This window comes from Acomys russatus, chromosome 7, assembly GCF_903995435.1.
Source record: "Acomys russatus chromosome 7, mAcoRus1.1, whole genome shotgun sequence".
In the NCBI taxonomy this organism is placed as follows: domain Eukaryota; kingdom Metazoa; phylum Chordata; class Mammalia; order Rodentia; family Muridae; genus Acomys; species Acomys russatus.
Genome location: NC_067143.1, coordinates 35,621,322 through 35,643,197, shown reverse-complemented (window position 1 = coordinate 35,643,197; position 21,876 = coordinate 35,621,322). Strand labels below are relative to the sequence as shown.

Sequence of the window (21,876 nt, the reverse complement as noted above, 5' to 3'; positions counted from 1 at the left end):
TCAAAACAACAACAACAACAATAATAACAACAATAACTTCTATAAAAGGCCAATTGCATCGTCAGCTCTCACGCCATCCCAAGGTGCCCACATACCAGTCTTCACTGCCAGACTCGAAGTTCTGTTAGTGGGAAAAGGACAGAGGAGGACGCTCATTGGAGGCTGTGGACCTATTAAAAGAGGACAGATGAGGAAGACAGATGGTAAAGCTGGAACCGCCTCCCTCCTGTGACTTTCAGAGAACTGAACTGTGGGAAAGTGACCTTTCCTTAACCTGAAGTTACTTTATTTTATTATTATTATTATTATTTTTTTTTTAGTTCAGTGTGTGTGAGGATGTGGCTATGGTGCTCAGAGGATAACTTAGGGTGGGGGTGGTCAGGTCTCTCCCTTGCACCACGTGGGTCCCAGGGACGGTCAGGTTGTTAGGTGTGGTGTCCGTGCCTTTACCCACGGAGCTATCTTGCCTGCCCTGAATCTATGGGTAAGAGCTGAGGATCTGGGATCGAGGAGACTGCGCAGTCTGGTTAAGTGCTTGCAGCACAGGGGGGAACCTAGGCTCGCTCCTCAGCACTCTCAGTCAACAGCAACAAAGTGGGGTGTGCCTGCATGTGCTTCCTAGCCCCCCCCCCCGCACCCATCCCCCCCACCACTCAGGAACTGGAAGCAGAAACAGCCAGATCCCTGGGGCTGACTAGCCAGCCACTCTAGCCTATCAGAATCTTCCAGGTCCCAGTGAGAGATCCGGTCTCAAGCAACGTGATCTTTAGATTGAAATATACTCTTAAGTAAACAAGCTCTTTATACTTCAATTTTCCTAAAGATCCAACTGATGATCAGATTGTCTAAGGAGAAACAACTATCCAAGGTGGCATTGGTTGGGGGGCGTGGGCAAAAGAGCTGCAGTGGAGCCCAGTTGGTATGGTTTACCAGGTTAAGAAAACACCTAGACTGACCTCTGGCCTCCCCACAGGCACACACATGTGCACCCACATATACAGGAACGGCCATACACGTGTACTCACACACCAAACAAAGAAGGGGCGTGGGGAGACGGCTCGTAGCTAGGAGCACTCTTGCTCTTGTGCAGAGGAACCAGATTTGGGTCCCAGCACCTGCTGGATCTCTAGCAACCCTCTGTGAATCCAGTTCCAGGAATACTAAGGCTCTTCTGGACTCTGCAGGCAAAACATGCTGGTGGTATGTCTAAAGAAAAGCAAGAAAAACACTTACACACAAATAAATAAGTGAGTAAGTAAGTAAATAAGCAAAAAGTGAAAGAGGCAGGTAGGAGGAAAGGGGAAAAAGAGAGGGAGGGGCAGGGAGGAAGAGGAAGCAAGGTGGCATGGTGGTGGTCAGGATAACAGGCCTGGTGAGACTAATGACTTAGTCCAAAGATGGCTTTGCTGGAGAGTGGACATTTTAAGGTAAAAACAAAAGCCAAAGGACAATTTAGTTCAACATCTGTCATCCCTTTACCAAAGAGAAGACAGGGATTATCTATAAAGTAATAACTATCAAACTAACAGAAAAAAACCCCCACCCAGAATACTGGGGCTATAGCCCAGTTGGTAGAGTGCTTGCCCCACCCCCACCCCTCCATGGTTCCGGGCTGTGCCCTCAGTACCACAACAACTGGGTATGTTTATGCCCATCTGTAATGCCAGCACTTGGGTGGCGGAGCTGGGAAGATGGGTCCAAGATTATCCTTGGCTACCTAGCGAGGTGGAGGCCAGCCTGAGATCCTTAAGACCCTGCCTCAGAAAGTCAATATGAGGATAGTGAGAGGGCTCAGTGAGCAAAGGGGCTCGCTGCCAAGCCTGGCAGAGTTCAGTCCTTGGCACATACAAGGTGGAAGGAGAGAACTGCCTTCCACAAGTTGTTGGATGACCTCCATACATGCTCATTGCACGCTCCACACACTCCCAACAATAAATAGGTAGAGCTGATAATAAGGAAAAATAACAGTAAACAAGTAAACAGAGACACAAAGTCCAGATATGAGAACTGGTAGGGGCAGAAGAGGAACAACAGGGGAGGAATACAGTCAAAGTAACATGACATATTCAGAAGAAACTGTCTTTCTGAAACCCATCATTATGTACAGTTGAATACACAATGGTTAAAAAAATAAAATGCCAACCAAGGACCATGCATGGACTGGACCTGGGCCCGGGCCCCCTACACAGATGTAGCCAATGGGCAGCTCAGGCTTCATGTGGGTCCTCTAGTAAGGGAAGTGGGGGTTGTCTGTGACAGGGACTCTGTTGTCTGCTTTCTGATCACATCCCCCTGGTGGGACTCCCTCGCCAGGCCACAGGGGAAGAAGACTTGCTCAGTCCTGATGGGACTTAATGAGCAGGGATGGTGGGGGCTCCCCTTTTCTGAGGAATAAGGAAGGGAGGAGGGGGAGAGAAGGAGGAAGGGGGGGACCAGAAAGAGAGGAGGGAGGGGACTATGGGGTGTAAAGTGAATAAATAAATAAAGTTTTAAAAATTAAATACAACAAATAAACAAATAAAATGCAAGCATTAATAGTGCGTGTCTATAATGCCAGAAATTGGAGGTAGAGACAGGAGGGTCAGGGTTTCAAGGCCTTGTTTCAAACAACAGCAGCAACAAAAAGAAAAGAAAAGAAAACATAGAAATCTTGGAAATGTGTAAAGTGGAAGATAAAATTTCTCAGGAGTCTTCCTATTCCCATACACACATCCTCTCTTCTCCTCCTTCTCCTTCTCCTCCTCAACCTCTTCCTCCTCTTCTTCTTCCTCTTCCCCCTCTTCCTCCTCCTTCTTTTCTTTAATCAGTTAACAGTTGAGTACCTGGGCAAAATAAAAAGGTTTTAAACAATCATCTCTAGAGTAGCAGTCCTGAAGCTGCCAAGGGTTCACACTCTACTTACTGAGCTACAACCCCAGTTGAGGTGGCATTTGTGTGTGTGTGTGTGTGTGTGTGTGTGTGTGTGTGAGAAAAAATATTAATAAAATATATAATGTTTACAAAATTATGTATATGTGTGTTTTGCCTGGTTATATGTCTATGTACTACTTGAGGCCAACCAAAGAGGGTATCAGATCCCATGGGACTTACTGGAGTTACAGACGATTGTAAGCCTCTGTGTGGGTGCTGGGAATTGAACCTGGGTCCTCTGAAAGAGCAGCCAGTGCTCTTAACCACTGATCCATCTCTTCAGCCTCCATGCATACTTTTTCTTTTCTTTTTATTATTTATTTATTTATTTTTCTGACACGTGATTACTCTGTGTAGCCTTGGCTGGCCTGGAACTCACTCTGTAGACCAGGCTGGCCTCGAACTCACAGAGATCCTCCTGCTTCTGCCTCCCAAGTGCTGGGATTCAAGGCATGTGCCACACAGCTACCCATCTATGCATATTTTCATTTTATTTATTTATTTATCATGTGGGTATGTGTGTGCCTTGGCACTTGTGCAAGAGTTAGACTTAGGTTGTGGGGTTTACTGGTTAGCCCTCCATTTTTAACTCCTCCCCCAAAATATACCAAAACAGAATCATAGTATACTCTGTAAACACTTAATACTGATTTATCAGATATGATCATTTAGTGGCATTGGAAGAATGGAAGCAGAGAAAACTGGTAAAAATTGGGTGTAAAATAGCAAAGCATCTTCTTTTGGTTTTTCAAGACAGAGTTTCTCTGTGTAGCTTTGACTGTCCTGGACTCGCTTTGTAGACCAGGCTGGCCTCGAACTGCCTCTAAACTCACTCTAAGCAATTTCAAACAATTTATTTATTGGATTAAAATTTAAGTTTAGGTGGTGTGACTAAGTGGTAGAGGCCTGCCTATCATGTGCAAGATGCTAGGTTCACTGGAAAAAAAAAAAAACTGGGCTGGAGAGATGGCTCAGCAGTTAAGAGCACTGACTGCTCTTCCAGAGGTCCTGAGTTCAACTCCCAGCAACCACATGGTGGCTCACAACCATCTATAATGTGATCTGATGCATACTGTATACATAATAAATAAATCTTTAAAAAAAACTAAAACAAGTTAATTATAAGAAGACTAGAAATAGAGCGAATAGATTCCAAATCAAATGAGAGAAACAGGCAGGTGGTCTGCACAGCACCAGGATGCCAGGCATGTGGAGGCCTCCCACCCATTCGTGAGATGACACCATCACGCTCTTCCGATTGGCAAGCAGTGAAAAACTCATGAATTATTAATTTTTTGGAATGTCCCACTTAATATTTTTAGACTGTGGTTGATGGACTGTAGTTGAAGCTGGCTCATTTCTGCAGCCAGGCCCTCAAAATCAGAGTCTGTTTGTTATCAGCCCTCCAAATGGGTTTTTAAGCAATTCCTTTACTACTTGAACTGGCTAGAATGGAGGCTGGTCTGGTAGAGATCCACCTGCCTCTGCCTCCCAAGGGCTTCGATTAAAGGTATATACCACCATGCCCGGCTTTTCTGTTTTGATTATATTTAATTGTGTGTCTGTGTGTCTCTGTGTGGGCATGCACACATGAGTGCAGGTGCCTATGCAAGTCAAAGGTATCAGATCCCCTGGAAAGGGAGTTACAGGTGCCTGTGAATGCCCAATTTGGGTGCTGGGTACCAAACTCAGGGCCTCTGAAAGAGCAGCAAGTGCTCTTACCCACTGAGCTGTCTCTCTAGCCTGTGTGTACTTCGCCTTTTTTTTTTTTTTTTTGAGTCAGGGTTTCACTATGTAGCCCAGAATGGCCTCTAACTTGCAGTCTTCCTGCCTCTACCTTCCAAGTACTGGGATCTCAGGTGTATGACACTATGCCTAGCCTAGTCCAGTTGTTTGAAACTAAACTTAGTGTGACAGAAGAAAAAGTATGGATAGCGCTGGAGAGATGGCTCAGTGGTTAGGAGCACTGACTGTTCTTGCAGATGGTCGGGATTCCAGCACCCATGTGGCAGCTCACACCCAACCATCTGTAACTGCAGTTCCAGGGGATCTGATGCCCTCTTCTGGTTTCCAAGGGTTCCTACACACAGATCCTGCACATAAGCTCATGCAAGCACACACACATACATATAAAAATTAAGAAATACAAAACATGAAAACAAGCATTGTGGGCAGGACAAATACAGCAGACATAGAAGCCTAATTATAACAAGACAATCTAAGGACTGGTGAGATGGCTCAGTCGGCAAAGGTGCTGGCCGCCAACCTGAGTTAGACACAGAGGACCTGAAGAGTAGAAGCAGAAAACCGACTTCTGCAAGTTGTCTTCCGAGTGCCACAAACTCAACTTGGCACATGTGAACACACACACACAATAAATGAATAAATAGATGTTAAAAATAAAACACATTAAAAAAATCACAGGAAATAAAAAAAGTTGTATGTCGTGTGTGTGTGTGTGTGTGTGTGTGTGTGTGTGTGTGTGTGTGTATTGTTTGTTTGTTTGTTTTGTTTTGGTGTTGGTTTTGGTTTTGAGACAAGATCTCATATATCCAGGCTGGCTTCCAACTCTCTGTGCAGCCAGAGATGACCCTGAACTCCTGATCCTCCTGCCTCCACCTCTCCACTGCTGGGATATGCCATAATACCCAGCCTTGGTTTTTTTGTTTTGTTTTGTTTTGTTTTGTTTTGTTTTGTTTTTTTTGTTTTTGAGATAGGGTTCCTCTGTGTAGACTCGACTATCCTGGACTCACTTTGTAGACCAGGCTGGCCTTCAACTCACAGAAATCCACCTGCCTCTGCTTCCTTGAGTTCTGGGATTACAGGCGTGAGCCACCATGCCCAGTCCCAGATTCATTTTTATACAAACTTTAAACATAAAACTTCATTTTCCACATACAGTAACTGGTTTAATAAGTCATATACAATAAAGGCATAAAACATGAACAGTATGCTCAGTATATGTTAATTTTGAAAAATATGAACAGTAATGAAAAGACAACATGAACATAGTTACTCTTTATGGAGACAAAGAAGAACGAGAGTGGGGCTTTAAAAAAATATAATATCCAAATATATGAAGCGAAATTATTTTTTAAAAAGTTTTATTGTGTAGTGCGGGGCGTGGTGGCTCATGCTGTAATCCCGGGAGGCAGAAAACAGGTGGGTCTTTGTGAGTTCGAGGCCAGTCTGGTCTATGAGGCGAGTCCAGGGCAGCCAAGGCTACACAGAGAAACTCTGTCTCAAACAAAACAAAACAAAACAAAACAAAACAAACAAAAAACGGGTGGCACTGGGCGGCACTGGGAGACCATGGCTGGAGGCAAAGCTGGGAAAGATAGTGGCAAGGCCAAGGCCAAGACGGTGTCTCGCTCACAGAGAGCTGGGCTGCAGTTTCCTGTGGGCCGCGTCCACAGACACGTGAAGACATGCAGCACAAGGCGGGTGTCACTGCTGCTGTGCACAGTGCGGCAGTTGTGGAGTACCTCACAGCTGAGATGCTGGAGTTGGCAGGTAACGCTTCTAAAGATCTCAAAGTAAAGCGCATCACTCCACGTCACTTGCAGCTTGCAGTCCGAGGAGTTGGAGTTGGATTCACTTATCAAGGCTACCATCGCTGCGGGCGGCAGGATTCCACACCACCTCGGAAGTGAGCTGACCAACCTGTTCTCCCTCCTTGTCTGTAACTGCGACAGAGGACACCAGTGGGTGTGCGGAATTCTTAAGAACAGTTCGATGGGAAAGCATGGACAATTGCTATAGACAAGATAAAAGAAATATTTGTATATTTTTAGACTCATGATGTTTGATAAGTCCCTTTCCCTGTGGTCACAGTCTTATGTTGACTGGCCAGGTTTTGCCCTTTGTTTTATACAAAAATAAAATTGATAAAACAATTTTTTTACAAAATTAAAAAACCCAACAAACAACAAACAAAACCCCCAAAACAAACAACAACAACAACAACAACAACAAATGCCCCACTTTTAGTGGGGAGGGCGGGGGGGGGGGCGTCAGTTATATGTTCACCACAGCCTGAGTGTGGAGGTCAAAGGGCAACTTTCAGCAGTCAGGTCTCTCCTTCCACATGAGTCACTAGCTGGCCCCCAAAAGCCTTTAAATTTTTATTTGCAGTGCTGGAATCAAACCCAAGGGCCTAAGGCTTGTCATAGAAGCGCTCTACAGCTGACCACCATCCACAGGCTCTACAAAAATATTTTGATGGTTTAATCACGAGGTGCGTGGGTGTTATTAACGTTATTTTCTGTACTTCCCTGCCTGTCTCTAATACATCCTAATTTACAAAACACAGACACGCTCAACACTCTCCAGGACATCTTGGTGCATGATTACGTTGGAAGCAGCTTCTGGGCTGAAAAGGATGAAACCTGATGAGGCAAATGGCTGTTTTAAAAGGCTGGAGAAATGGCTCAGGCATAAGAGTCCAAGACCGCTTTTGCGGAGGACATGAGTTTGGTTCCTAGACCAGTGGGACCCTGAGTCTCTGACCTCCATGAGTGCCTGCACGCACACGAACATATGTATACCCACATACACATAACTAAAAATAAAACGAATCGTTAAAAAAAAAAAAAAAAAAAAAAAAGAGTTGGCACCTGCTGAAGCCGGGGTTTTGAAGACGGGCCTTGGCAAAGAATGTGGGCAAGGGGCTGTGAAGTGAAGAGGCCGCTCCAGGCCTGAAAGTGTCTCTAGTCGGTGTAAAACAGGAGATAAGGTTAGAAACTGAGATCCAGGCTTAGGCAGCTTAGGTGATGGTGACCTCAGAAAGCCAGCAGAAAACTAAACCGGGATGGACAGGAGGAGGTAACAGGCTCCATCCTGGCCGGTGCAGAGAAGTCCCTAGGTGCGCCGCTCTGTGTTAAACTCTCTCAAAGTGAGGTCGACCAGGTTGCACCCGCTGGCGTGAAGACCGTAGGTGCATTTGGCACAACTCTGTTCTCGGTAAGTCACTTAAATCCAAAGGCCATCCCAAAGCTGGGGGACGTGGGCAGCGGTACCCAGCGGCTCCCACGCTTTGGCGCGGTTTCGCTTTGCCGACGGGGTTACAGGTGTGACGGGGTCCCGAAGCAGGCTGGGGAAGTGGCTTCAGCCTGGGTCGGCTCGCCGGAGGCCGGGCTTCGGGGGCCGGGAGGCCGGGCAGGCGGCGCAGAGGGCGGGGCCGGCGCGCGGGGGCGGACCTCGGCGCGCTCCCGGCCCGCTGGCTGGCTGTGGGGCCGCGGCGGCTCCTCTGCCGGGTCGCGCCGGAGGACAGGCTTCGGGCGGCGGCTCGGGCGGCCTGCCGACCGACCGACCGGGTGGACCGAGCCGCGCGCGGGACCCCGCGCCTGCCGTCTGCTCGGCCCGCTCGCGCGGGGCGCGCGCCATGGCCGCCTCCCCCGGCTCGGGGAGCGCCAACCCGCGGAAGTTCAGTGAGAAGATCGCGCTGCACACGCAGCGGCAGGCCGAGGAGACGCGGGCCTTCGAGCAGCTCATGACCGACCTCACCCTGTCGCGGGTGAGAGCCAGGGCCGGTGCGGGAGGGCCGGTGAGGCGGGAGGGGTGTGTGTGGGTGGGGGAGAGGTTGCGGGGCCGAGGCGGCGGCGGCGGCGGGGCGGGGGCCGCGGTCGGGGAGCGGGTCTCCGGCGGCCGCGGCCTCGCTTCTGGCCGGCCCTTCGACACCGAGTGCGGTTTGCGATCTCGGTGGACGTGCGGGGTTCGCCGGGTCTTCGGTGCGGTGAGCTGGAAACGGCGGAGCCCGGGGAGGCGGGCTGCGGGGCCGGGCGGCCTAAGCGAGAGGATGACCCCCGAGAGGAAATCGCACGCAGCTCGGAGGCCGGACCGAGACGCGCCCGGCTCGGGCGGTGCGGCTTCTCCGTGGACATCCACCGCTTAAAGCCCTTGACTATCGTCGTGGAAGGCCTCGGGGGCCCGAGGGTCGCACATCCTCCCCCGGGGGAAGCTCGTTGCACGCACAAGTGAATCGACGGCTGGCCACTGAGTGGGCGGTGGCGGGGTTGGCCGGGGAGAGGGGGGTGAGACTTGGTACCACGACGTGATTCCGTGACGAGTTCGTAGCTTCTCCCCCCCTCCGCCCCTTCGCCTCTTGGGGTGCTTTACGTGGTCCCGTGTGTATATTTGTTCAGCATTAGATATTTACCGAGAACTGACAGGGTGCCCAGCGCAGATGGTGCCTGAGGAGGGACCCAGAGGAATGAGTAAGGAGAGCTAGTCCGGACAAACACCTGGGAGGCTTAGACAACTGCCGCTGATTGCAGAGGATGGAGATCAGGAGTGTCGGTGCAGAACCGCTGAGGGTCCGCAGGAGTGGGCAGCCTTGAGGATTGTGAGTGCTGATATTGAAGGCACTTTGTCAGATCCGGGAGGCTGTGAAGATGCTGGGGTGGGGGAGCAGCTGGAAAGAGACGTGAGAGCAGATTGCAAACTGGTTGTTTCTCTGCACCCTGAGGGGCAGCAGGCATACTATATTTTGGTCACCATAGTGTTCGGGAACTTAACATATGTTGCCAGGGTTTAAGTCGGGAGTTTTTGTTTGTTTGTTTGTTTGTTTTAACTAAGCTAACATAAATTTATAACATAAACTAAATATACTTACTTTAAAACTAAATATACTTACTTTAAAAATTGGGAGACTTGGTAACATTGCTGAATGTTACCACCCTCAAGTGGAGTATGAACCCTATTTTGCTATAATACAATTCGTATCAGTCACTGTCATAGTCCCTTACACGGAGACCATTTATTGTATTTACATAATGTTATCTTTTGGTGTAGTTAAGGGAAAAATGAAATGTTTTCTGAGCTTTCCTTCTTGCTACACTGAAGCAAGAAAATATATGGAGAGATGAATGAAAGATAAGAAAGACTGAAAATTTCAAGAAAAAATTTTCCTTATGCCCTGGCCAGCTTCATCCGTTACCAGTTGGCATCCACAGGCCTTTGCGTTTGTGACCTTGATCAGACTGAGCCTGACAAACTTAGAACATGTTGCAGAGGTGTGGGTAAAAGCCATGGATGAATGTAAGGCCTGTGTTGTGGTGTTAAGAGGCACTTTGTGCGCAAATACATATACCATATGTGTCTGTATACTCATGTGACTTTTGAGACCCCCTTTAAATCATCCTTCGTGGTAAGGTCGTGAGAAACACACATTATTTTCGTTTTTATGAAACGAGGTTGCACTCTGTAGCCCGGAAGGCTTCTAGCTTGACATGCTGGGACTGTAGGCATGCATCATCGTTTCTGCTTCAAAAATTTTAAAAACAGCCAAAAAGTCCTCAGAGACCCTTCGTGTTCACTTAGTTTTAAGTTTAGTCATGTCTGTTCACACATAAGCTTGTGTGTGAAGTTCTTCGCTATACCCATAAACCAAACAGTTATGTGTACAACATAAACTCAGGGTTACAAGTGCAATAAATCTAAGTAAAGTTTAATTTAGTATTATAAACGCTATTTTGCTGTACTCAACTTAGACTCCCCGTGTGGCTATATTGAATTGAGCTCATCAACTGTGGCCTATAGGCTAATCCAATAGCTATTTTCTGCTAATTACTACAAAATTGTGTCCCTTTGTCCTTTACCTGGTACAGGGGTCATTTGCATGTTAATCCTGCTTGTGTTTTCTCCCTGATTAATTGCTTCTATCGTGTTGGGACACACACCACTAACAACCCTGCATATGCCCAGGAGTTCTTGCTTATTTTAATATTTTAAAGGTTTATTTTCCCAGAGAAATCACAGAATGGATTGCTTCTCATAAAGAACTCCCAGGTCCTCCAGCGTAATAGTGTGCTCCCATTTGGAGAGTAATCCATCTAGTTCCTAGAGGGTAGTTGGGGGCCTGGTATACTGGCTTTCCTTCCTGCTTGTAGCAGGTATGTTAATTGATGGCCAGGCTTTGCAGTTGCTCAAGGTACCCTTTCTTCTCAGAGCCTGTGTTGAGTTTCAAGTTTTCAGAGTAATCACAGGCAGCCTTTCAGGACTGAACTTAAACACTGCTTACCAGGTAGCTAGGAGGCTCTAGATCAGTGGTTCTCAACCTGTGGGTCACGACCTCCACTGTATGTGTGTGTTGAAATCAGCTGTTCATATTATGATTCCTAACAGAGGCAAAATTACGGTTATGAAGTAAATGAAAATACTTTTATGTAATGAAATACTTTTATGGTTTGGGGTCACTACAATATGAGGAACTATATTAAAGGGTCACAGCATTAGGAAAGTTGAGAACCCCTGCTCTAGCTTTTGGAGAATTTTTTTTCTTTCTAGCTTTAGTGGGTCAGCTTCATCAGGAAACAATCTGCAAGGCTTTGTTTGTTTGCTTGGTTGGTTGGTTGGTTTTGTTTTTCGAGACAGGGTTTCTCTGTGTAGCCTTGACTGACCTGGAACTTGCTCTGTAGACCAGGCTGGCCTCGAACTTGGAGATTCTCCTGCCTCTCCTTCTGGAGGGCTGGGATTAAAGGTGTGCACCACCACGCCCGGCTAGCATTGAGAAAGTTTTGAGAAGGGGGTAGCAAGAGGATTTGCCCATTGTGGTACCTGGGACTTCTTGGTAAGGAGGAGAGCGGTGGCAGGTCTGCCTGGGAAGAGCTGCTGTGTTTTGATTCATTTTTGTGTTGGTGAGTTGGATGCTGCCAGTATAGTGAGTGGACTGTTTATGGTGGTGGTGGTGGTGGTGTGTGTGTGTGTGTGTGTGTGTGTGTGTGTGTGTGTGTGTCCAGTCTCCTTAGTGTGCTCACCAACTGCTGTATCTGTAATGCGTGCCTGGGGTTACCATGGTTATTCGAGATGTTGTAGAGAGTGAGCAGCAACGCCTTCTGATGTAGGGTCTAGTAAGGAAGAAATGTAAGAAGTAAAGGCCGGGCCGGGTGTGGCAATGCACGCCTTTGATTCTAGCACTCGGGAGGCAGAGGCAGGTGGATCGCTGTGAGTTTGAGGCCAGCCCGGTCTACAGAGTAAGTCCAGATAGCCAAGGTTACACAGAGAAACCCTGTCTTGAAAAACCAAAAGGGAAAAAAAAGAAAAAAGAAAAAAGAGGTAAAGGCCCATTTTGGTGAATGTTATAAAAAGGAAATAGCTGGAGCCCTGGGCATGTATAGCTAGAAAGTCTTTTCCACTTCTAAATGCCTACAGGATGGGTAGGTGTGGGGAAGGAATTTGGGGATATGTGTGTGGGAAGGAAATGCGCTTCAGGCAGAATCCTAAGGTCCAGGAGCAGGATTAGGAGAGAGACGTGATGTTCTGGGAACACCACAGGGTAGATATGGGATTGGGGACCCTGATCCTAAGAACAAGAGTAGGCCATGGAAGAGGTTTGCATCCTAAAAGGGTCCCTCCAGTTCTAGAATCTAGAAGGAGGCCGCAGTAGAGAAAATGCTCTGAGGCTGTAACAGTAGGCTCAGGCAGGGGTTGGTGCTGTTGACTAGGGTGAACAGGTTGATGCTTAGAAAGTGTAAGGACAAGCTTTGGCGATGTGAGCAAGGTGAGAGAGGGAGGGCTGGATGTGGTCCCCAGGCTTCAGGCATGTCAGGGTCCTGCCTGGAGAAAAGTGGCAGGAGCAGGGTGTAGCTGTGAGGAGATCCCGAGTCTGAGGGCCTCTGAGGCACAGAAAGCATGTTTCAGCAGGCAGTTGTTTATATGGACCTGGGGCTCTGGAAGGAAGGCTGGATAATGATACAAAGTTGGGGCTCTTTGGAGTGTAGCCACAGGAGAGTGGCTGCTTAGGAAGAGTTTAGAGACCACCCACTGAAGGGAGGATGTAGTTCACTTGGTGCTTGAGTCGAATTTTCCAGTCCTGAGTTTGATTCTCAGCACAAACCACATGTGGTGGCTCATATCTGGAATCCTAACACTTGCAAAGTTGAGGCAGGAGGATGAGAAATATAAAGTCACCCTCAGCTACATAGGATATTTGAGGTCAGCCTATCCTATTGCAAACAAAAGAAAACAACCCCTGAAACCCGCACCCCCAACCCCAACCACTGCACTCGAATGCCAGAAACTACAAACTAACCGGTAACCTACACTCTTATTTTTGTCTCTGACATATTTTTCTTTTCTTTTCTTTGCCCAAAATGGTGTGTGTGTGTGTGTGTATGTGTGTGTGTGTGTGTGTGTGTGTATGTGTGTATACTTATATCTGTTTAATGAGGGCCAGCAATGAGCATTGGAATTGTATTTTAAAGTCTCAATTCTGAATTTTGGAAAATGAGATCATTTAGCAATATCCTCCTCACATTTCTTTTTATATTAAAATTTTTTGAGTTTTATTTCATGTATATGTGCATGTATGAGAGTATACCACATGGGTGTCTGGTGCTCGTGTGGGCCAGAAGACAATGCTGGATCCCCTGGCACTGGAATTATGGATGGTTGTAAGCTGCCATGTGGGTGCTGGGAACCAAACATGGGTTCTCTGCAAGAGCAGGAAGTGCTTTTGACTTCTGAGCCATCTCTTTAGCTCCTCTTTTTACCTTTATTCAGTGTGTGTATGTGTGTGTGTGTGAGTGTGTGTGTATGTGTGTGTGTGTGTGTGTGTGTGTGCGCGCGCATGTGCACTTGCACATGTATGTACTTGTGGAGGTTAACTGGAAGGATAACTGGAAGGAGTCAGTTCTCTCCTTCCACCATGGAGGGCCTGAGGCCTGGACAGTAAACGCCTTTACCTGCTGAGCCCCCTCACTGGCCGTTCCATCATATCCACAAAGCACGGCAGCGATAGTCTGGTGATGGCCTGTTGGCTAGGACATGTATTTGGTCTTTAGTTTGCCACATTCCCCGACATCCCTATGAAAAGCCTCATGGTGCTCAGGCTTGCTTTACTGACTCAGCTTCCATACATCAGATTTGAATTTGTCCCCCTGCTGTAAGGTGAAGTTGTGAAGAGGGCCAAGAAGTTAGTGAGCCCCTGCCATCTAAAGGGGAGGTGGAGGAGGCCGGAGACTGGCAGGAGAAAAGCCAGAGAGCTCACAGTGAAGGAGATGGCCGCCATAAGCCAGTGCTGCCGTCATGGTAAGGACGTGTCCTTTGGTCTAGTTGTGTGCAGGCCATCAGTTATCACCGCATGTGCAGGATGCTGGGTGGAAGGTGGATTGTGAGCCATGAAGAGAGGGGCGGGGGGGAGAGGGAGACTAAGGGAAACGTCCGGGTGCTTGGCTGCGAAGGGCAACATGTATTGAGAAATCTCAGGATAAACTCAACACAGCAACCCTGGAATAGTTGGGGAAAGCCATTGTTTTCCGTTTTTGTTTTTGTTTTGTTTTGTTTTAAAGACAAGATCTCATAGAGCCGTAATAGTGGCCTCAAACTCACCGTGCAGTAAAAAATGACCTCCACCTCTGGAGTGCAAGGAATACAGTGTATCACCATGCCTAGTTGATACAGCACTAAGGAGTGGACACTGGAGTCTTGTGCGTGGTAGGCAAGCCCTCCCTAGCCGAGGCACATCCCCAGCTCAGTGCAGTCACTGGTTTCCTGTGAAACAAACAGTGCATTTGCAGTAGAATGGTGAGGCCTCTGAGCCTAGAGTAAAGAAAAAGCCTGGAAAGACCAGGGCTGGGTTAAACCTGGCTCTCTCTGTGCCTGGCTCTCTCTTCACTTGTTATCTCAGGCAGTCTCCAGAGTGACCTTGTGGTTGGCTCATCTGTCTGGATTTTCCATCATTTTGGAGACGAGTAAACTGAGGCTTAGAGAAATATCTTCACAAGGCTGGTAAGGGCAGAGCTAAGACTTGAGTCCGGTGTCACATTGTGTCTCTGTACACTCAAAGCTTTTTCTCCCTGGTAAAGGTGTGTGTGTGTGTGTGTGTGTGTGTGTGTGTGTGTGTGTGTGTGTGTGTCCATGCCCCATTCCTGGGATTGAACCTAAGGGTTCATTCATACATGCTAGGCAGAGCCTACCACTCAGCCACCACATCTACCCTAGATCTTTTTCATTTTCCCAACAGCACACTGGGTTACTATAGCTTTATAATAGCCCTGAAAACTGTTAACAAATCTTGTAATTCAGCTGTTTGGGGGCTGGAGAAATGGCTCAGTGGCTAAGAGCATGTGTTGCTCTTGCAGAGGACCCAAGTTTGGTTCCCAGCATCCACAGCTCACAACTGGCCGTGATTCCAGCTCCAGGGGGTCCGGTGATCTTCTGGACTCTATAGACACCTGCATTCATGTGTCTATATCCCCCTAGACATACACATAATAAAACATAAGATAAACATTAAAAAGTCTCCTGCTAGCTGAATGGTGGTGGCGCATGCCTTTCATCCCAGCACTCGGGAGGCAGAGGCAGGCGAGGCCAGCCTGGTCTACAAAGTGAGTCCAGGACAGCCAAGGCTACATAGTGAAATACTGTCTCAAAAAAACCAAAAAATTTAAAAAAATTAAATTCTCCTGCTAAGCTGGGTCATTTGCACTTACATAAATTTTAGAATTATCTTGTCAGTCTATACAAACAAGACCAGTTGGAATTTTTGTCACTTTTGTTTTTGCTCAGTGCTGGAGATTGAGCCCAGGGCTTGTGGTATGCTAGCTAAGCTGTGCTCTGCCACTGACCTATGCTTCCAGCTCCCTCCTGGGTTTTTGATTAGGATTGTATTGATTATTGTGAGACTCTTCCAGAAAAGAATTAGTGTGGTTTCTATCTCATTTATGTAGGCATTAGAAGGCATTCTACTGAAGTGTGTGACCTTAGGTCAAATTTTGCTAATGACAATTACAGGGTGAGGTAGAGAAGGAGGATGGATGGAAGGGCCAACAACAGATGGCAAATGGTAGCAAATTCTTCGCCATCGTGGTAACAAAGTATAGCAAGACCTGGGGCACACAGGACAGCAAAGGCCCTGGATGAAGAGCCGGCAGTGTTAGCAGGCAGTGTGAGTAAGGGACAGTGAAATGGCTCTGCCAGTGAAGGTGCTGTCAGCCTGCTGACTTGAATCCAGTTCCTACACGGAGGAAGAAGAGAACCAACTCTCACAAATCGCTTTCTGACTTCTGCTCACATGCATGCATAAGTGTGTATGTGAACAAACACACACATGTGTGAATGTGGTTAGTGTTGTTTGTCCTTTTAGTCAAGAAAGTTAGAAATGCGGATTTTATGCAGTCTCTCAAGTTCTAAAATTGAAATTGAAAACATTGACTGAGTTAGAATTCCCTGTAGGCTGCCAGTCTGTGACCTCTGCCTTAGTCTAGTTGTATTTTCGTCTTTATTTTCATCATCTGTAAGCATGGAGGTGTTGAATTCAGTCTCAAGTTTCTTTCTGGTTTAGTGATTCAAAATTTTAAAAGAGGAAAGTGTCAAAATAACCGCAAGGTTTTAGAGGTAGCAGAGTACATCTGCAGGAATAGTAGACAGAGAACCCGTTCCTAGAGTCCACACACCACCATGCATTTCTTATAATCATCCTTACACCCATTGTGGAGGGCACAGGACTAGCCAAAGGCAGCTCAGTCAGCCGTCACTGGTCCTGGGAGGCTCTGGAGACAGGCTCCTCCAGAGGTGGAGCACTTGTGGGGTCCTTGGAGAGGGCCTGAACTTCAGCTGAAGGCAGGTCCCCAGCTAGATTTATAATTGAGCCTGGCTGCAGTGTCAAGGCTTTTTGGTGAGGGCTGAAGCCTCTGTGGGAGCTCTCAGGGGGGAGGGACTTTGGCACGTGTGTGTCTTTGTAAGCTTGTGCCTGGCATGGTATCTAACACACAGTTAAGTTTTTATAAATGAATAAGTAGACTGAATGATTCTTTCAAGAAGAAATGGAAGGCTTTAGATCAAGGTAATCAGGAATCTTGTGTGGCCAGGCATGGTGGTACATGCCTTTAATCCCAGCACTCGGGAGGCAGAGGCAGGTGGATCACTGTGAGTTTGAGGACAGCCTGGTCTACAAAGCGAGTCCAGGACAGCCAAGGCTATACAGAGAAACCTGTCTCAACAAAACAAAACAAAACAAAACAAAACAGAATCTTGTCTGAGCATTTTAAGGATTGCAAGTCAAATGCTTCTAGTAAGTGTGTTTAAATGTTAAATGGGAAGCCGGCTCTACTCTTAAACTTGGCTCACAGGTGGCAGTCACTTACTGAGTCTTCAAGTCTGACCCTGAGATCTGAGTTTTGATTAATATAACATATAATTAATGTGTCTCCCTATACATCATTTTGAGAAATACCGTGAGAATAATAAAGTTAAGGACACCCAGGGGCTTCATATGCCTTTAAAACTTACAAACCAACATATACACTAATTTTTTAATATGCATATTAAATTAAGGAGTCTTATCACATCTGGGATTTCTCTCAGGGTGCCGAGGGTAGTGGAGGAGGCAGTGATGAACCAGGCTGTATCTCAGCTGGTAATCATGGAAGCCGGAGGATGGATGGAAGATGGGCTTCATCCTACTTGTCTCTAGTTTCATGTATCTGAAAGCTTTCATCTAAGTATTAGTAAATCAGAGATTCAAGGGTTCCACAGTGTATCTGTGAGTCTCTCAGCCTTTGTAAATAGCAAGGTCAGCTGGGCAGTGGTGGCGCACAACTTCAATCGCAGCGCTCGGGAGGCAGAGGCAGGCAGATCTCTATGAGTTTTGAGGCCCAGCCTGTCTCAAAAAACAAAAAACAAAACAAAGAAAGAAAAAAGGAAGAAAGAAAGTAAACAGCATAGTGATTGAATTTCTCTTACCATGATTTCCTTAATTCCATAATGTTTACATTGTATTAGATAACTTTTAGTAATTAATTTTTAAAACTTACGTTTGTGTGCAAGTATTCTTAGAGGCCTTAGAACTAAAATTCTGCCTGATGTGGATGCTGGGAACCAAACCTGGATCCTCTGTAAAAGCAATACCCTTTCCTAACTGCTGAGTCACCACTGCAGCTGCTACCTTGTATTATATACTGTGAATAATAATAGTAGAGTGCCCATAATAAAAAACAGTATGACCATCAAGGGGGAAATGGAGAACAGGAAAGAGCAGGGCAGAAGAGGAATGTGGGCTTAGGTGAAGCAGCTGTAGTTGGCCCTTAGGCAGGACATTGAACTTATCTGAGTCTGGGTCCTCAGGTCTGTAAATGTAGGTAAAGCAACCTCCCTGCATCACTGTGGAGAAAGCTAGCGGGAAATGGACCAAGTGTCTGAGGACAGCACCTGGTCTGCCCCAAGGGCTCAGGTCTGGTATATGTTTTGTAATTAGAGAAAGCCAGAGCAGTGGAAGGGTAAACGCCTGTCTCAGGGACCTCACCGTGCCCTGTCTTCCCTGTGTGGGTTACAAGTGGCAAGGGCTACACAAATACACAGTTAACTTACTGCTTTAGAAGCACAGCTCATGAAGATCAGACTGGATGACTTTAGGGTGTACAGGAACTGTAACCATCGACTGCCCTTTGAAAAGTAAGAATGGAGCCTAATAAATCCGTGAGATACTGTTTGATAACTATTGGCTTGGCCTTCTTCATTAAATATTTTTATTAAAAATTCGTGTGTGTGTGCATGTGCGTGCGCATACACACGCACATGTACACAAGGCACATGTATGGAGGTCAAAGGACAGCTTGCTGGAGTTGTTTGTTTCTTCCCACCATGTGATCCTGGGAGTCAAAATCAGGTCATCAGGCTTGGTTCTCTCACCCACTAAATCATCTCAGCAGCTGGGTTGTGGTCTCGTCTAATAAACCCATGTCTAGAGATTTAGTAATCATTCCTTAGAATGAGTTATTATGATTTCAGGAAAAGAAATGTTATATAGCCATTAAAATGATCATTTATATTATATTTTACTATAATGCTCTAGGAAAAATTTATGATGTAAGCTTGTAAGATGCTGTGTTGGCTGAGTGAGGTGGTGCATACTTGCTACCCCAGGACTTGGGGAGAAGAGGGGGTGGCAGGGGTTAGGTGGGAGGAGAAGAGGCCAGGCTCTGCTACATAGTGAGTTTGAGGCCAGTCTGACTACATGAGACTTGAGCTGAAAAAAGAAATGAAACAAAGCAAAGCAAAACAAACAACCCCCATGCGCCGTGATCCCTTGCACATAGTTACGACTCATAAATGTGCATGTGATTGGAAAGTCTGTGGAGAAGGAAAGAAGACAGTGTTTTGGGGGTTTCTTTATGTTTGTTTATCTTTTTGTTTTTTGTTTTATGAGACAGGGTTTCCCTGCGTGGCCCTGGCCATCCTGGGACCCAATTTGGCTGGCCTTGAACTCATAGAGCCTGTCTCTGCCTGGGATTAAAGGTGTGTGCTGCCACCATCCAGCTTATGTTTTTGGCTTTCAGATAATAGCTTAGTTTTTTGTTTTTAATTTAAAGGAAGTTTTTTATTGTTAAAGACTGTGCCAGCATACCTACATATCATGGTATATAGGATATTTGGAATATTCATAAATTCTTTCTAAAACTAATAAATTAAAAAACAAACAAACAGGCCAGGTGTGGTGGCAAGGCAGAGGCAGGCTGATCACTGTGAGTTCAAGGCCAGCCTGGTCTACACAGCGAGTCCAGAACAGCCAAGGCTACACAGAGAAACCCTGTCTCAAAAACCAAACGAACAAACAAACAAACAAAAACAAAGAAAGAAAGCCCCCAAACCAGAAAGAAGCCAGGCTGTGATGGTACACACCTGTAATCTCACCACTTAGATGTTAGAGGCAGAAGGATCAGGATTCTTAGCTATATAGCGAGGTTAAGGCCATCCTGGGTTGTTTGAGACCATGTCTCAAAACCAAATCCAAACAAAACAGAACCCAGAAGGCTCTGGAAACCTGAAAGTTGTGTGGACACTTAAGTAGAGAAAGAAATCAAAACCAAGGCGTTTGTTTTTGACGCATTCTATAAAATACTGTACATAAATGCTTCTTTCAGATTTTGCTGAACAACCTTAAACATTCTTGTAATCTCTCTGTTTCCAGGTTCAGTTTCAGAAGCTTCAGCAACTGCGCCTTACACAGTACCACGGGGGATCCTTACCTAACGTGAGCCAGCTGCGGAGCAGCACATCAGAGTTTCAGGTACACTTGCCTGCCTTTGTGACGCTGGATGGAGATAGAGATAAGCCCCGAGGAGATTAGTTAGAAGAATAGCCTGGGACTAAGTGCAGTGCGGCCTTCTGGGAAGTCCGTCAGTACAGTCTTTCATAGTGTCCACCAGTGGAGGTGAAGCGAATCCACAAGTATTCAGAGGCTGAGCATCCAGTTCCAGGGTGTGAAGAGAACTTGCCTTGCGTGTACAAAGCCCTGAGCTCCATCCTCATCGACCCCAGAAAACAACATAGAACACCCCGAACTGTAACTTGAACCACATGTTTAAGTTAGAGTTTTTTTACTAGCCACACTAAAGGAAAATAAACTGGTGAAATTAAATTTAATTTAAACAAAGGGTATTTCTTTTAAAATATAGTATTATTGTATGGCTGTATATGCTGTGTATGTGTGCATTTAGGTACGCCTCTGCCACAGCAAGGTTATAGAAGGCAGAAGACAGCTTTCTACCTTATCCGCCTCACACACACACACCCTCACCCCCACACCTATTCCTGAGACAGGTTTCTCTGTGTACTTTGTGTAGCTCTGGCTCTGGCTGTTCTGGAACTCACTGTGTAGACCAGGCTGACCTCAAACTCAGAGGTCTGCCTGCCTCTGCCTCCTGAACACTGGGGTTAAAGGTGTGAGCTCCACACCCAGCTTCAGAGAACAGCTTTCAAGAGTCAGTTGTTTCCTGCTGTGGGTTCTGGGAATCAAACTCAGATCATCAGGTTTTTACAAGTGCTTTTACCTGTCAATATCCTGCCGGCCCTTGTTTGGGTTTTCTAAGATAGAGGTTTGCTGTATAGCCCTGTCTACTCTGGAACTTGCTAGAAAGACGATGGTGGCTTCAGAATTGTCTTGACCCTCCTCTCTGTACACCTCTTGAGTGCTGAGCTGACAGTTATCTACCACGACATCCTGACCTGTTCTTTTCTCTTTCTTGTTTTGAGACAGGGTCTTCCTGTGTAGTTCAGGCCGGTCTTGAGCAGCTGAACCTTATAGCTAAGGATGACTTTGAACTTCTCATCCTCCTGCCTGTTTCCAAAGTACTGGGGCTACTGGGGCCCTGGGGGTGGAACCTAGGATTCTTGTATATGTTATGTTAGGCCAACACTACAGCTGAGCTGCATCTCCAGCCCTGTTCTTAAGTTCTTAATTTTCCTGCTGTAACTCTCTGAGTCCTGGGACTATAGGCATGTGTCGGCACGCCCAGCTCTGTTTAAATAATGTGAATGCTCACTTAACCCAAGATACGCCGTAATTCAATTTCATCATATAGTTCCCATATTGTTTTATGCTGAGTCTTTGAAGTCTCCTTGTGTGTTTTACACTTAAAGCACGCCTCAGTCTTGACTACTCATGTCACTGTAGTCACATGACTAACGATGGCCTCACTGGGCAGGTGGGTCAGAGGCATAGATAACAGTATTGCTGCACTGAGATTAGTGTAGGCTCATAGTCATTTACCAGATCAGCCTTGTTCAAAACAATGTGGAATTAGTGTTTCAAACAATAGTGTCGGGTACTGCAGTTAAGATCTGGGTCTTTGTTGTCCCGCTCTGCTGTTCTATCCACGAGAAAGTTAGAAGCCTGCCATTTGGAGTTAAACAAGTTAGGGTTTGATGCCAGAGCTGAAATACAAACTTTGTGATGAAGCATCGTGACTCTGAGCTTTTGGATACACTCCCATCTTATTTTGGGATGTGTATGTGTGGGGGAGGGTGTGGTGGGTGATATGTGTCTGGCATGGTGTGTGTGCTCACAGTAGTGGTCATGGGCACATAAAGCTGCTTTCAGCTTTTTCCATGGGTGCTGAGGGTTTGAACTCAGGCTCTCGTGCTTGCACAGCGTGCGTCCTACCGTGGAGCTGTCTTCTATCCATACTTCCCCTGAATGGTAAAGCTAGGTCTTCTTTGATAAGGACACTAGATTCACTGTTTTTATAA

General features: G+C 46.5%; 1 protein-coding gene and 1 pseudogene across 1 annotated transcript in view; both read left to right on the top strand.

Annotated features, from left to right (window-relative positions):
* Positions 1-6,222: 6,222 nt before the first annotated feature.
* On the top strand, positions 6,223-6,672 carry LOC127191937 (histone H2A.V-like; annotated as a pseudogene).
* Positions 6,673-8,278: 1,606 nt separating this feature from the next.
* The window catches only part of Crtc3 (CREB regulated transcription coactivator 3), a 103,206-nt gene continuing 89,608 nt past the window's right edge, over positions 8,279-21,876 (top strand). The window contains exons 1-2 of the mRNA XM_051148817.1: positions 8,279-8,425; positions 19,817-19,915. Of these exons, the coding sequence (XP_051004774.1) occupies positions 8,294-8,425; positions 19,817-19,915 (231 nt within the window). The 5' untranslated portion in view covers positions 8,279-8,293. The remainder of the gene's footprint in view (positions 8,426-19,816; positions 19,916-21,876) is intronic.